We start from the raw sequence: 16,935 nt of genomic DNA, 5'->3' as shown, positions 1-16,935 counted from the left end.
TTGCTGTGGTTTTTAATTGGGTGTGTGATTTAGATCTGCATCAGTCTCTCTGTCTCTCTCTGTGTGTGTGTGTGTGAGCGAGATAATATTTTAAACACGTTGCGTCCCAAATGGCACCTTATTTCCTATATAGTGCACTACTTTTGACCAGGGCCTATAGGGCTATATACAGTGCTTTCGGAAAGTATTCAGACGCCTTTACTTTTTGTTACGTTACAGCCTTATTCTAAAAATGATTAAATTGTTTTTTCCCCTCATCAATCTACACACAATACCCCATAATGACAAAGCAAAAACAGGTTTGTATAAATTTTTGCACATTTATAAAAAATACAAAACTGAAATATCACATTTACATAAGTATTCAGACCCTTTACTCAGTACTTTGTTGAAGCACCTTAGGCAACAATTACAGCCTGGAGTCTTCTTGGGTATGATGCTACAAGCTTGGCACACCACCATGCTTAACCGTAGGGATGGTGCCAGATTTCTTCCAGACGTTACGCTTGGCATTCAGGCCAAAGAGTTCAATCTTGGTTTCATCAGACCAGAGCATCTAGTTTCTCATGGTCTGAGAGTCTTTAAGTGCCTTTTGGCCAACTCCAAGCGGGCTTTCATGTGCCTTGTACTGAGGAGTGGCTTTCGTCTGGCCACTCTACCATAAAGGCCTGATTGGTGGAGTGCTGCAAAGATGGTTGTCCTTCTGGAAGGTTCTCCCATCTCCATAGAGGAACTCTAGAGCTCTTTCAGAGTGACCATCGGGTTCTTTGTCACCTCCCTGACCAAGGCCCTTCTCCCTCGATTGCTCAGTTTGGCCGGGCGGCCAGGTCTAGGAAGAGTCTTGGTAGTTCCAAACTTCTTCCATTTAAGAATGATGGAGGCCACTGTGTTTTTGGGGACCTTCAATGCTGCAGACATTTTTTGGTACACTTCCCCAGATCCCCTGTCTCGGAGCTCTACGGACAATTCCTTCGACATCATGGCTTAGTTTTTGCTCTGACATGCACTGTCAACTGTGGGACCTTATATGGACAGGTGTGTGCCTTTCCAAATCATGTCCAATCAATTGAATTTACCATTTCTGTTTTTTATTTTTAATACATTTTCTAAAATGTCTAAACCTGTATTTGCTTTGTCATTATTGGGAATTGTGTGTAGATTGAGGAATTTATTTGATTTTATCCATTTTAGAATAAGGCTGTAACATAACAAAATGTGGAATAATTCAAGGGGTCTGAAAACTTTCCGAATGCGCTGTATAGGGAATAGGGTGCCATTTGGGATGCAACCTCTAACTTTGCCACAGGCTGCTGCCACAACCACAGGCCCAAAACACACATCAGAGAGTCAGGCCTACAGTCAGCCTAGAGCTTTATTTAATAGGGCAGAGTCAACCTATTTGTTAAGTTACCGTAAAACTTTCATTAAACACAGTCTCAAATAGCCACCTGTCCCTTTTTTAATAGCCAGGCATTGGCACACATTTCAGCAAATAAATGCCTGTTTCAAATAAACGGCGAGTGTAAATGCATTGTTTACGAGGTTACTATGGACACCGCTCTGATATTCCCACGGTCATGTGCATGAATGTATTACTTTTTTAATATAATATGTCATCGTTGCTAGCCATGGTGCCACCAAAAGGAAAACACAATATCAAATTCAAGCTACTGGTACCGCTCTCTATGGTGCTGAAGCAGGGTGTATGATCGGCATCCTAGTCTGATATGTGATGGATTTTATATTATGTTTATACTGGTATAAACAGTGTAGTCGTTTTTTTTCAGTATTTTATTATAAAATTGTGGTAGTCTTTTAAAAATAGATGCCTGGCTCGAACAGAAGCCTGTCTCTAATAAGTGGCAATTGTGTTCAGTGATTCAAGCAAATAAATGCCCAGGGTATTAATTGAAGTTTCACGGGTACTCATTTAATTACAGTCAAGGTATTAAAGGGTTGAAAAAATCATTATCTAAAAGGGCTGAGGGAAGGTCATAGATATCATACATGTTTACTTTGTCGGGACTTGTTGAGTTGCAGGTATGATACGCTTTTGCTGAGGAGACTTAATATTTGATGTTTGGAATTATGACATTTTCTTGTATAATTTGTTAACTTTTAGTCAAGATTTTAAAAGATAAAGAGAGGGGCCTAAGCAGGGCATTTTGCATATGGGCATATGCTCCTAAATATATTTTTTTTTTGGGGGGGGGTACTTACCACCAAATATTCCACAAATGACTTTGTAATTTCAATGACATCTTTTTGTATCAACATTTTAGCTTTTTATAATAAACACATTTATTTTACAGGGTTACATATTTGTTTTTCGCTCACAACCTGTGCTTCAAAAGTAGCTAGAATTCATAGGCTGTATCTTAATGAATAGAAAAAATATTTTATTCTGGTGCTACCAATTAATTTGTTTTTATTTAGAGCCCTGGTTCTACGTCAGCATACTTAGTTTATTGAATCAGTGCAAGATGTTTATTTCATTCAATGTTTGCGTTAAATGATTTCTCTCATGCAAGAGAGTCAAGTTGCTTGATTTACCTTGAACAGGAAAAAGGGAGAGAAAGTTCCTATACTTTGTATTTGTGTATTAAGCTTCAGATATCTGAGGTAACGGTGACAACCGTGCCTTGAAAAGAGGAAGTCCCTTTCAAGTGGTGGTGGGTAAAGATCTTGTGCTGCAATTACTGTCCTAACCTCTTATGGGGCGGCAGGTAGCTTAGTGGTTAAGAGCGTTGTGCCAGTAACCGAAAGGTCGCTGGTTCTAATCCCCGAGCCAACTAGGTGAAAAATCTGTCGATGTGCCCTTGAGCAAGGCACTTAACCCTGATTGCTCCTGTAAGTCGCTCTGGATAAGAGCGTCTGCTAAATGACGTAAATGTAATGTAAATGTTATCTGCTGTTCCCTGGCTTTGTAAATTTTTCAATGCATCATAATATGCTGACGCTTACCATGAAAACATGACTACACACTATCTGACTACACACTGGTCAACTTCCAAATATGTAGGCTTATCAGGGGAACTCAGACTAAATGTTGTCCAGGCATAAAATCAGGATAATACAACATTATTGTTTTTACCATATCCTTATACACAGTTGTCACGGTGCATTGTCAGTGTATTGTCAGGAAATATTAATTTCCTGCCTCCTTAGGGGGATTATGGGTGTGCATCCCAAATGGCACCCCATTCCCTATGTAGTCCACTACTTTTGACCAGGGTAGGGTCCATAGGGCTCTGGTCAAAAGTACTGCACTATGTAGGGAATGGGGTGTCATGCAAAAAGGACCTGACTTCCCAGCTGGCAAAACTGGACAAAATAACAGCGTACTGTGTGATGTATCTGTGTATTTTTCAAGTCAGGATTAAGACCTCGTTGCTAATGCTCGGGCACACCAATGACCAACAGTCTCTCAGGTCAACTAACAATTTTAGGTAAATTAACTCTCTAACAGATGGTGGCTGCCGAGTGCCTTTGTGCACTCGAATTCTGAATTCCAAATTGACACTTAGCCTCTACACCCTAGGCACTACTGTAAGAGGATTGGATAGATGCAAGCATTATGGTAATGCTTTAATCTTGCCTTATGATTGGCTGGGTGGAAATGTCGCTATCAAATCAAGCACATTTCAGACATGGAATGCAATGCTATGTGCTTTTCAGGAAAAAAAAACAAATAAAAAAACTATGAAAAAAGCTGAAATATTTACTACACAACAAACATAAGATTTTGTAAAAAAGAATGACAACCTGAACAACTCAAAAGCACCCTAAGGAAACGAAAAGCAAAAAAAATGGTTTTAAGATGTCTTTTAAATAGGCCTCCTGTAGCTCAGTTGGTAGAGCATGGCGCTTGCAACGCCAGGGTTGTGGGTTCGATTCCCACGGGGGGCCAGTATGAAAAATGTATGCACTCACTAACTGTAAGTCGCTCTGGATAAGAACGTCTGCTAAATGACTAAAATGTAAATATGTCTATAGTTTCAGCCCCCCTCAGGTTCTCTGGCAGGCTATTCCAAAGGCTGGGGGCATAATAACTAAAGGCTGCCTCTTGGTCCTAGGCTTTGGGATAGTTAAAAGGCCAGTGCAAGAGGGCCTGAGGGACCTACTGGGTACATCACTTTAAAGCATGTCTGTCATTTATTGGGGTGCAGAATCGTGGATTGATTTAAAAACCAATAAAGTAATTCTAAAACTCACAGGCAGCCAGTGCAGAGACCTTAAAACCGGTGTAATGTGTGTTCTCCGTCTGGTCTTGGTCAGTACCTGTGCTGCAGCATTCTGTATGTTTTGCAGTTGACCAATGGCTTTCTTGGGTAGACCAGACAGGAGAGCATTACAGTAGTCAAGCCTGCTTGTAATTAAAAACATGGATGTGTCTCTCTGTATCACCCTGAGAGAGAAATGGCCGCACCTTGGCAATGTTCCTCAGGTGGTAAAAAGCTATTTTGGTCACATTCCTAATGTGTGATTTGAAATTTTGTTCAGAATCTAAAATAACACCAAGGTTTTTTTTCTTTATTGCCCGTGAATTAAGATGTGCAGCTAGATTCTCTCTGTGCTTTGGCCCCGACAATAAGTACCTCGGTCTTGTCTTGATTTAGCTGGAGGAAGTTGTGAGCCATGACAATCAATGCTGTGCTTTCTGATAAAGCTGCCAAGGGGTAACATACATAAACTGAACAGTACCGGACCAAAAATTAAACCTTGTGGAAAGTCACATGTGATATGCATGCTATCCAATCGTCTTAGATCTACAGGAGCAGCTACTTGCTAGGGAGAAGGGGTCAGGGGTTGATCTGGAATTCAGAACAAGACGAGGAGTCAGATGTAAATATTGGACATTTTCCCACTTAGCGAAGAAACAAGCGAGCTTAGTCAGTATACTGTTTGGTGTGTGCATGGCTGAATGCAGAGGCGCTTGCTAAGTAGCTGTCTGAACACATTGTGCTCACATGAGCTGTCAACACTGATGTCCTGCTGACTCTCCGGCCCAAAGTTTTATAGCGAGAAGTCAAAGTACAGCATGCTGTGAAAAACAGGATGACAGGATGACAGGAATGTAAAGATAAAAGGCATTTTGAGGAAGAGCCCCTTCACTGCTGCCTTGAGAAAGTGCTCTTTGTGTGTCTTTCAAAGTTAGGTCTTTGAATCTTTCCAACTGTACACACTCTCTCCCTTTTCCCCTTTCAGTTTCCTCTCTCTCTCTCTCTCTCCCCCCACACATCCCTACATTTCTCCATAAAAAATAAAAATTGTGACCCCGGGTCATCCACAAACCCGGTGTTTTAATGAAGACCTGCGTTGTCGGCTTGAGAACCGAGAGGGCAGATGATTGAGGGGACGTCCCCGGCTGATGAAGCTGCCAGCTGTGTGTATCCTGCAGTTCTTCTGCACAGGTGATATACTGCAGTAATGCCCCTAACGGTCAACTCCCCGCAGGGTGCTGTGTGTGTGTGTGTGTGTGTGTGTGTGTGTGTGTGTGTGTGTGTGTGTGTGTGTGTGTGTGTGTGTGTGTGTGTGTGTGTGAGTGAGTGAGTGAGTGAGTGCCAAGGGGGGTTGCTTTTCTGGATTACGTATTTTGTGAAGTCATGGTAAAAGGTGGATGTTTTTAGTTTTTTTTACTCCTGACACACCACAGCGAAATATGACATATTTGCCTGATGTTTCAATGACGTCCCGGCCATGAAAATAAGACTTCTTTACCTGGTTGTGATTTCACATCTCTACCAGCAGAAAGCCAGTTTACAACCATGCCAAATGTTGCCCACTGCAGAGTTCACTTGCCTTCCATCTGTACTGTGCGTGTCTGGATAGTGTGTTCGCCAGTAATGCCTTTTGAAAGATCTGTCACCACAACTCACTTCATAAATGTCCCATTCCTAGTTCTCGGATATTGGGTCTCACCTTGATCTCGACGGCTCCATAACTCTGAAGGTGTCATTTGCATTCAGTCAGCCCAGAGAGCTCCCTCCCACCCTGGTTCATGCTTTGCTTCTCCCTGCAGGGAGACTGTGAAGACGCCCAAGGCCCCGAGGACACTGATCACGCCCCATGGACGGGTGATGAATGTCAATGAACCCAAGTACGTATGTGGGGAATGAGAGGAGGATACAGTACACACACACACACACACACACACACTGTGGGTTTCTCTCTCACACACACGCACACATTATCTCACACACACATACACAGATGCATTAACACACAAAGGGCTCTATTTTTGGCTGGTGTTAAAGCCTGGATCCGCAGTTGCTTTTCCCAACAGAAGGCGCTGCACCGCTTGTATTGTAAGAGAGAAACAATATAGTTTGAACAAAAACATGGGGGTTTGGCTCAGCCATAGCCGCTGGGCTGGCCTTAAGGAAAGGTGTGTCTACGCTAAATGCCGTTCACTCAAACGACCTTCATTGTGCCTCACATACTGGCACCAAACTCAAACACAGCAGACATAGTCAACACACACTGACAAGTGACAGTCACAAATAAATGGTCAATGGTCTCCTGTTCAGGTCAGTGTTGACATTGTTGCCTTTATAATCAAGTTAGCAGAGTTGTGGACTCAAGTCACAAATTTGATGACTTGAAACTTGGCTTGATAGAAAAGAAAATAACTTGAGATTTAACTTGGACTTGGAGCCTCAAGACTCGGGACTCGACTTTGACTTGAAACTGATTACTTGAAATTATCTGGCCATGTTTTGTAAAGTTTTGTCACAAATTTTGTGGCAGAGTCAGTGGATTACTCTCCACACAGCCAGAGACGGTAGCTGCAACATTGCAAAAAAATAACATGCAACAGATTGGCTAGTGAAACGCACACTCGGTCCTCTGATTGGACAAGCAAACTGTCAATCAACACAGGTGTCGGGTGAGCTAGCGAACAGATTGCTGATTTGCTGTGTAAGACAAATGTCAAATTGTAGGGAGAGAGGATTGCCATAATAAATAAATATGCAGCTCCAAAAATTGTTTGGTGATCAAGAATATTAACTGTTTACTTTGCAAGCTCACCAGCAATGGGGCAACAATTACTAGCATAGGCCTACTGGTCTTTTGTTATGTCAAAATTGCTTGAAATTGATCATTTACAAAGTTGATGAATTTGGCATTTGGAATTTGTTGTTAAAATGTATTATTACTGTGCACTCTCCAAACTCCCGCCAGTGGAGAGCACTTTGTTCTCTTGTTGAAATGCTTGCTGTTTAATTTATTTCACACGTTTTAAATGCATATAAATCTATATTCCTTCTAATCCTACAATAATTGCTAACGTTTCATCATTCCATCCCCGTAACATTTATTGCTACACTTAAACATTTCTGTTAAATGTTAGATACAATACATTTTCATTTAGCCAACCATTTCTTATCCTCTGAGTGGGCGTAATGTTTATTGTGCACATTAACTTTAGCAAGACTCATGAGGTAGAAGTTCTGTTTATTTAATTCAATGTATGATTTCCTTTGTTCATATGTCGGAGTCCTATGTCTGTGTCCTAGTGCCGCGTTCAAAACGGTGCACTTCAGTGCCTTCAAGACAACTGGAATTTGAACGGTCATCCAACTCTGAATTCAAAGTCGGAAACTCTGGCATCTTTATAGAAGTCTGACTTTCCGACCTGAAGATCACTGATGTCATGATTTGACCTCATTTTTTTCCCGAGTTCACAGTTGTCTTGGAAGCACCATACGTCTCTCTCATTCTGGTTGTGCATAATAGGAGCGTGCAAACGTCAGTGCTCATAGAAATAGGCTACGTGGATTGCGCGCTACGCTTTGGAGTCAGTACGTTGAGTAAGAGAAGAGGATTGTTCCATGTATGAATGGTGATGAAATATCATTAATAATCATTATGTCTGATTAAGACGACTGTAACAACGTAGCAATGGATGTGGAAATTGCCTTTTACATTGTAGAACCAGTTTATGGGTTGTAATTCCGAATTGGGTAATTGTATGGTCCTGGGAGGGGCCAAGTGCTTATATGTACCTGTTTTGAGGTTCTGTTAGACAGATTTGATTTGGTTTCTGAAGGGGAGACTGTGCAGTCTTGCCCTCTACCTGTGTCCATTCAAATAGGACAAGTTAAATGCCGATACAGAGGCTATTTCCTTTTGGGCTATTGCCCATGTATATTTGGTAAATCTACTTGTGTCTTTTGTATGATATGGCGCTTTCATCATTGGATCACCAAGACCTGTAAATAAATCTACACTTAGCACGTCAACCTGCCTTGCCTTCTGCTAATTTCATGCCCTTACGACTTCTACAAGGTCCCTATTTTACAATTACATAATCAAAATGTGTTGTAGACAAAATAATGAAAGGGGCTGTCTGGTAGCCTCAATAAATAAACAGATTTGTAGTTGAACAAGTCATTGCATGTACAATGCATTCGGAAAGTATTCAGACCCCTTCCCCTTTTCCACATTTTGTTACGTTAATCTTATTCTAAAATGGATTTTAAAAATCAATACCCCATAATGAAGAAGCGAAAACAGGTTTTTAGAAATGTTTGCTAATTTATAAAAAATTAAAAACAGATACATTATTTACATAAGTATTCAGACCCTTTGCTATGAGACTCGAAATTGAGCTCAGGTGCATCCTGTTTCCATTGATCATCCTTGAGATGTTTCTACAACTTGATTGGAGTCCACCTGTGGTAAATTCAATTGATTGGACATGATATAGAAAGCACACACCTGTCTATATAAAGGTCCCGCAGTTGACAGTGCATGTCAGAGCAAAAACCAAGCCAGGTCGAAGGAATTGTCCGTAGATCTCTGAGACAGAATTGTGTCGAGGCACAGATCTGGGGAAGGGTACCAAAAAATGTCTGCAGCATTGAAGGTCCCCAAGAACACAGTGGCCTCTGTCATTTTTAAATGGAAGAAGTTTGTAACCACCAACGCTCTTCCTAGAGCTGGCCTCCCGGCCAAACTGAGCAATCGGGGGAGAAGGGCCTTGGTCAGGGAGGTGACCAAGAACCCGATGGTCACTCTGACAGAGCTCCAGAGTTCCTCTGTGGAGATGGGAGAACCTACCAGAAGGACAACCATCTCTGCAGCACTCCACCATACAGGCCTTTATGGTAGAGTGGCCAGACGGAAGCCACTCCTCAGTACAAGGCACATAACAGCCCGCTTGGAGTTTGCCAAAAGGCACCTAAAAGACTCTCAGACCATGAGAAACAAGATTCTCTGGTCTGATGAAACCAAGATTGAACTCTTTGGCCTGAATGTCAAGCTTCACATCTGGAGGAAACCTGGCACCATCCCTACGGTGAAGCATGGTGGCAGCATCATGCTATGGGGATGTTTTTCAGCGGCAGGGACTGGGAGACTAGTCAGGATCGAGGGAAAGATGAACGGAGCAAAGTACAGAGAGATCCTTGATGAAAACCTGCTCCAGAGCGCTCCGGACCTCAGACTGGGGCGACGGTTCACCTTCCAACAGGTCAACGACCCTAAGCACACAGCCAAGACAACGCAGGAGTGGCTTCGGGACATGTCTCTGAATGTCCTTGAGTGGCCCAGCCAGAGTCCGAACTTGAACCCGATCTAATATCTCTGGAGAGACCTGAGAATAGCTGTGCAGCGACGCTCCCCATCCAACCTGACAGAGCTTGAGACGATCTGCAGAGAAAAATGGGAGAATTTCCCCAAATACAGGTGTGCCAAGCTTGTAGCGTCATACCCAAGAAGACTCAAGGCTGTAATCGCTGCCAAAGTGGTTCAACAAAGTACTGAGGAAAGGGTCTGAATACTTATGTGAATGTAATATTTCTATTTTATTTTATTTTATAAATTTGCAGAAATGTATGACCTGTTTTTGCTTTGTCATTATGGGGTAAGACACACCTTTCCCTAAGGCCAGCCCAGCGGCTATGATGAAAAAAAAAACAATTTAATCAATTTTAGAATGAGGCTGTAACGTAACAAAATGTGGAGAAAGTCAAGGGGTCTGAATACTTTCTGACTCTTATAACATTTCTTACCGTTCTTTCAGTGTTGAGTTTTACACAACCTCAACTTGTACAGCCTCAGGTTCCCTCGAAATCGGACTCAACCAGATCCCTAAGAAATACATGTTTGTGTGATGTTACTGTGCTGAATTCTATAGCTGGGTTATCAAGAGGCAAAAATTCTGTCAACCACCTAGCTAGCTAGCATTATCATCAACAAACCCATATATAAATACTGTCATGGAGTCGTGGAAAAAGTACCCAATTGTCATACTTAAAGATACCTTTTTAATAGAAAATTACTCAAGTAAAAGTGAAAGTCACCCAGTAAAATACTACTTGAGTAAAAGTATTTGGTTTTAAATATATTTAAGTATCAAAAGTAAAAGTACGAATAATTTAAAATTCCTTAAATTAAGCAAACCAGACAACACAATTTTCTTGTTTCCAACACTTAGACATAATTTACAAACAAAGTATTTATGTTTAATGAGTCCGCCAGATCAGAGGCAGTAGGGATGACCAGGGATGTTCTCTAATAAGTGTGTGAATTGAACCATTTTCTGTCCTGCTAAGCATTCAAAATGTAATGAGTACTTTTGGGTGTCAGGGAAAACGTATGGAGTAAAAAGTACATTATTTTCTTTAGGAATGTAGTGAAGTAAAAGTTGTCAAATATAAATAGAAAAATACATTACAGATTTCCCCAAAAAACTAATTAAGAAGTACTTTAAAGTATTTTTTACTTAAGTACTTGACACCACTGCTGTCATGTCAACAATCTGCACATCTAGCTTTAGCTAGCTAGCAAACATTAGTTGAAACAAAGCATTAGGGCATCTTGTGAGGTTCATGCATTTTAGATGATGTAACTAACTGGAGTAGACTCCTTAATAGTAAGTCCAAAACAATCCAAATACAAGACACAAGCTATCTTAAGTTTGCTTATAGATACATTGTCGAACACACAAAGGTTAGCAGCTATCAGGCTAACTTGATTTAAAGGCAACCATGTCAACACTGACCTGAACAGGAGAACGTTGGCCATTTATTTGTGACTTTGTCACTAATTTGTGCGTGTTGGCTGTGTCTGTTTGAGCCTGGCGGCACTCCACTGGTTCCCAGTACAAGGTTGTTCGAGCGGTCGGGATTTAGCGCAAAGACACACCTTTCCCTAAGGCCAGCCCAGCGGCTATGGCTGGGCCAAACCCCCATGTTTTCGTTTAAATATATTTTTGGGCTTTCACAACATAAGCAGTGTTTGTGTTGGGAAAGCAATTGCGGATCTGGGCTTTAAGGCGGCACTAGTGTCAAATGCACACTCTTTGGCAATTTCGACTTGTAAAAGCCAGCACTCTGCTATTTTCCAACCCTGGCGCCAGGGTTGGTAATTTACCTCTCTTATATCAGCTCCTTTGCGCCGAGGTGGCAGGGGTGGAAATATCTGAGTTGTGTCCTAAAGGTTGGATGTGCGTAAACCCTCCATAGTCTAAGTTGCCTTGTCTATATTATACGCCCACGGGGAGCAATTATGGTACCTGTATTTAGACATAGCCTATTTCATTTTTATTAGAATTTGATTCAAATTATATGCTGTCTTTTTAGGCCTTATCAATAGCCTAGTGAATTTAAACTTGCTTATTGACTAGGTTTGGCATGTCCATGTCCAGACTGCAATTTACAGTAGGACCTAGGCCAGGCCCTATATCAGTGTGAATGCTATAGCCTATGTTTAACAATGTATTTCCATATTAAAACAATGCAATTAGAACAATGTGGACTGCAGACATGTTCAAAATATTTAGCAGATATGGGGCAGGCTATTTAATGAACTAGGCTATAATGGACTAACATTCAAATTGCAGTTGATGAGAGCACAATACATAAAAGACCATAAATGCACAACTTGAAGCAACCACATATTTAGCCATGGAGGATGTTCTGATTAGCCAGTGATGGGCCAAGCCTTGACACACCCACAACTTGTTTATTCATCAAAACCCAGCCCTTTCGCGCCACCGCCAGCTACTGCAGCCATAATTCTGGTTGTAAAAATAGCTAAAATATTTCTGACACACCCCCGAACCTATAACGCTACCGCCAGCACTAAGATTTACCGTTGCATTAGGTTTGTTAAAATAGTGCCCAAATACTTCACGCATGCTGACTGACACGGACAAACACACAGATTTGTTATCACACAAATACTTCACGCAAAATCACTGATACACACACACACACACAGACAGAGAACCACCGTTTTCCTCAGTCACATCCCTATAGAAAAGTTGTCCAGAAAACCAGTTGTCACAGGCTCAGATTTGAGGCTCTCTGCCACCATGTACAGTGCATAACATCAAATCAAATCAAATTGTATTTGTCACATACACGTGTTTAGCAAATGTTATAGCGGGTGTAGCGAAATGCTTGTGCTTCTATCTCCGACAGTGCAGTAATATCTAAAAATGTCACAAAATATACCCAATACACACACAAAAGTAAGGAATGGGATTTAAGAATACAGTTGAAGTCAGAAGTTTACATACACCTTAGCCAAATACATTTAAACTCAGTTTTTCACAATTCCTGACATTTAATCTTAGTAAAAATGGCCCTGTCTTAGGTCAGTTAGGATCACCACTTTATTTTAAGATTGTGAAATGTCAGAATAATAGTAGAGAGAATGATTTAATTCAGCTTTTATATTTTTCATCACATTTCCAGTGGGTCAGAAGTTTACATACACTCAATTAGTATTTGGTAGCATTGCTTTTCAATTGTTTAACTTGGGTCAAACGTTTCGGGTAGGCTTCCCACAATAAGTTGGGTGAATTTTGGCCTATTCCTCCTGACAGAGCTGGTGTAACTGAGTCAGGTTTGTAGGCCTCCTTGCTCCCACACGCTTTTTCAGTTCTGCCCATACATTTTCTATAGGATTGAGGTCAGGGCTTTGTGATGGCCACTCCAATACCTTGACTTTGTTGTCCTTAAGCCATTTTGCCACAACTTTGGAAGTATGGTTGGGGTCATTGTCCATTTGGAAGACCCATTTGTGTTGTGTGTTGTCTTGAGATGTTGCTTCAATATATCCACATACTTTTCCTTCCTCATGATGCCATCTAGCATGATGCTGCCACCTGTGCTTCACGGTTGGGATGGTGTTCTTCGGCTTGCAAGCGTCACCCTTTTTCCTCCAAACATAACGATGGTCATAATGGCCAAACAGTTCTATTTTTGTTTCATCAGACCAGAGGACATTTCTCCAAAAAGTACGATCTTTGTCCCCATGTGCAGTTGCAAACCGTAGTCTGGCTTTTTTATGGCGGTTTTGGAGCAGTGGCTTCTTCCTTGCTGAGCGGCCTTTCAGGTTATGTTGCTATAGGACTCGTTTTACTGTGGATATAGATACTTTTGTACCTGTTTCCTCCAGCATCTTCACAAGGTCCTTTGCTGTTGTTCTGGGATTGATTTGCACTTTTCACACCAAAGTACGTTCATCTCTAGTAGACAGAACGCGTCTCCTTCCTGAGCGGTATGACGGCTGCGTGATCCCATGGTGTTTATACTTGCGTACTGTTGTTTGTACAGATGAACGTGGTACATTCAGGCGTTTGGAAATTGCTCCCAAGGATGAACCAGACTTGTGGACGTCTACAATTCTCCTTGGCTGATTTATTTTGATTTTCCCAGGATGTCAAGCAAAGAGGCACTGAGTTTGAAGGTAGGCCTTGAAATACATCCACAGGTACACCTCCAATTGACTCAAATGATGTCAATTAGCCTATCAGAAGCTTCTAACCGACTTGCCAAAACTATAATTTGTTAACAAGAAATTTTTGGAGTGGTTGAAAAATGAGCTTTAATGACTCAAAACTAAGTGTATGTAAACTTCCGACTTCAACTGTATATACATATATGGACAAGCAATGACAGAGCGGCATGGACTAAGATACAGAATAATATTATAGAATAGAATGCAGTATATACATATGAGATGAGTAGTGCAAGATATGTAAACATTATTAAAGTGACTAGTGTTCCATTTCTTTTTCAATAGGCAGCAGCAGCCTCTAATGTGCTAGTGATGGCTATTTAACAGTCTGATGGCCTTGAGATAGAAGCTGTTTTTCATTCTCTCAGTCCCAGCTTTGATGCACCTGTACTGACCTCGCCTTCTGGATGATAGCGGGGTGAACAGGCAGTGGCTCGGGTGGTTGATGTCCTTGATGATCTTTTTGGCCTTCCTGTGACATTGGGTGCTGTATGTGTCTTGGAGGGCGGGTAGTTTGCCCCCGGTAATGCTTTCGGCAGACCGCACCACCCTCTGGAGAGCTCTGCGGTTGTGGGCGGTGCAGTTGCCGTACCAGGCGGTGATACTGCCCGACAGGATGCTCTCAATTGTGCATCTGTAAAGGTTTGTGAGGGTTTTAGGTGATAAGCCAAATTTCTTCAGCCTCCTGAGGTTGAAGAGGCGCTGTTCTTCACCACACGGTCTGTGCTCCCTCTGCTGTTTCCTGGCACCACTCTGCCAGGGCCCTCACCTCCTCCCTGTAGGCTTCACCACACTGTCTGCGTGGGTGGAACATTTCAGTTTGTCGGTGATGTGTACGCCAAGGAACTTGAAGCTTTCCACCTTCTCCACTGCGTTCCCGTCGATGTGGATAGGGGGGTGCACCCTCTGCTGTTTCCTGAAGTCCACGATCATCTCCTTTGTTTTGTTGATGTTGAGTGAGAGGTTATTTTCCTGGCACCACACTCCCAGAGCCCTCACCTCCTCCCTGTAGGCGGTCTCGTAATGCATAATATATGTATACATACATTAAATATCCTACTCTGCTACATGTGTTCTGTTACTACAACACGTTATGCCTCTCATTGGTGGTGTAGGTTGCAATTGAACCAAAGTTGATTTTTCAATTAAGTGTGTGGTCATTTGTCACGAATGGAATTGCATTCTCTTTATACTCTTGGAATATGGATTCGTCACAATCAGCAAAATGTTAACATTACATATTGTGGGGATGAAACAAATCACATATTTAGAGTTAATTGGCTACCCACCTTCTCCTTTGCTAGTACCTGTAACGATGCTTCATATCTCCAAAACTGGCGATTTGGCACCAGTAATGTTTACAGTCTAGCATTTGTGATGTATTCATTACTTTCTTTGCGTATTACAATTTAATGAGTAAAAAAGGTACATGGAGTGTTTTTATGACTGACTAATTGCATTGTGCAACGTGAATTATAATAATAATAATTATGTAGATATAGCACTTTTCCAGAGCTCAAAGCGCTTTACATAGTAAGGGGGAAACACACCTCATCCACCACCAATGTGTTGTACCCTAGGGTGATGCACAGCAACCATTTTGTGCCAGAACACTCACCACACATCAGCTATCATGGGGAGGAGTGATATATGCCAATTGGGAATCATGGGGAAGATTAGGGCTGGGATTCAATTTAATCGCGGGTTATAGGCGTTACAGCTTTTAAAGGCAATGTTCCCCCTTCACGAAGATCCCATTCATGGTAAATGTTGCATATGTCGGCTCAATAAGAAATTGCCTTTAAAAGCTTTAATGCTTATATCCCGCGATGGGATGGAATGGGGCCAGGTTGGGAATTTGTCCAGGACACCGGGGTTAACACCCCTGCTCTTACGATAAGTGCCATTGGATTTTTAATGGCCACAGAGAGTCAGGACACCTATTTAACGTCCCATCCAAAAGACGGCACCCCACGCAGGGCAATGGCCCCTTCACTGCACTGGGGCATTGGGATCTCATTAGACCAGTGACTGGAGTATTGGGATATCCATTGACAGTGACTAAGCAGGACTAACTACAGCCTGCCACTATTGTACAGACCAAGGCAAACGATGAAGGCAGGTTATCGAACGCTCTGTATTCCACCTCACACAATGGAACCGTTGAGTCTCAACCTCTGTCCCGCCAAGGGGACACTATAATGGTGTTTGGGACCATAATAGGCAGGAAGGACAAATGAGCATTCTGTCCAGCTGTGGCCGAGCGTGCTCTGTAATATAATGTAATTGACTCTGGCACATGAGAGCAGCGCTGGCGAAAAAAATGAAAACATACCCAATCAGTAGATCCATCAATGTTCAAAAAAATGGGTTACAGACTTCTACCCTCCGCAGTTTCCTTACACTATACCTTATGAAATCTCATAAAATGGCTCATGTTTTTCTTTGAGTACCTCGATTGCATTGTGTAACTATCGACTGCCTTCGACGAGGAACTGCTTGGTCAGCGCACCAGTCGAAAAACGCTGGTTGGCGGTGATTGGTACATTAGCGCGGCCGTCATTCATGATAATTTGGGCCATTTGTCTTTCACAGAACGCTCTGGTGGCTTCCATTAGCTTTGAGTGTATGACCATATTACTGCCACACCGGCGGTCATGAGTCATGAAGGCAGTCAAATTCCACGTGACCGTTTAGTCACAGTAATTAGGCTTCTCCAACCTCTGATGCTGCTGCTGGTCATTAGTAGCCTACCAAACGTGCTAACTGCCTGGTACTCAGCACTCTATTGTCCCTCTAATCAATCTGACATCAATGCAAATGTAATCAAAAATCTAATCAAACACGTCATGAGAGCCCATAAGCTCATGTTGCGCAACATTTCTATAGGCTATGCAATTGCGCGAGAAAACAGAGTGATGGCCTCTACTAAAAAGAGGAGGATCCCATCAGCTTTCTATAGGCTAGGCCTACTATATTTATTTCTCAACATTCCTAATATTAAGCACATTGCTTGTATTTACAACATGAGTATAGCCTACCTGGCTGACATGAAACTGAACCACGGGAAAAACGTCCTCCATAGGCCTATATGTTTTGATAAGGTTTGTATCACAACTAAAGTGGCCAAATAACTTCTTAAAATTAAGCACATTAATCTGCTTTACAAGGGGTGTA

At 42.0% G+C, this 16,935-nt stretch overlaps 1 protein-coding gene across 1 annotated transcript in view; it reads left to right on the top strand.

Moving 5' to 3' along the window:
- The window catches only part of dnaaf11 (dynein axonemal assembly factor 11), a gene marked incomplete at both ends in the record, with an annotated part of 76,186 nt that overhangs the window by 12,862 nt on the left and 46,389 nt on the right, over window positions 1-16,935 (top strand). Inside the window, one exon of the mRNA XM_084188017.1 lies at window positions 6,023-6,100. Coding sequence (XP_084044143.1) covers window positions 6,023-6,100 — 78 coding nt within the window. The remainder of the gene's footprint in view (window positions 1-6,022; window positions 6,101-16,935) is intronic.

The sequence above is a fragment of the Coregonus lavaretus genome (assembly GCF_964263955.1).
Source record: "Coregonus lavaretus genome assembly, chromosome: 23".
Taxonomy (NCBI): domain Eukaryota; kingdom Metazoa; phylum Chordata; class Actinopteri; order Salmoniformes; family Salmonidae; genus Coregonus; species Coregonus lavaretus.
This window is presented reverse-complemented; position numbering and strand designations above follow the sequence as displayed.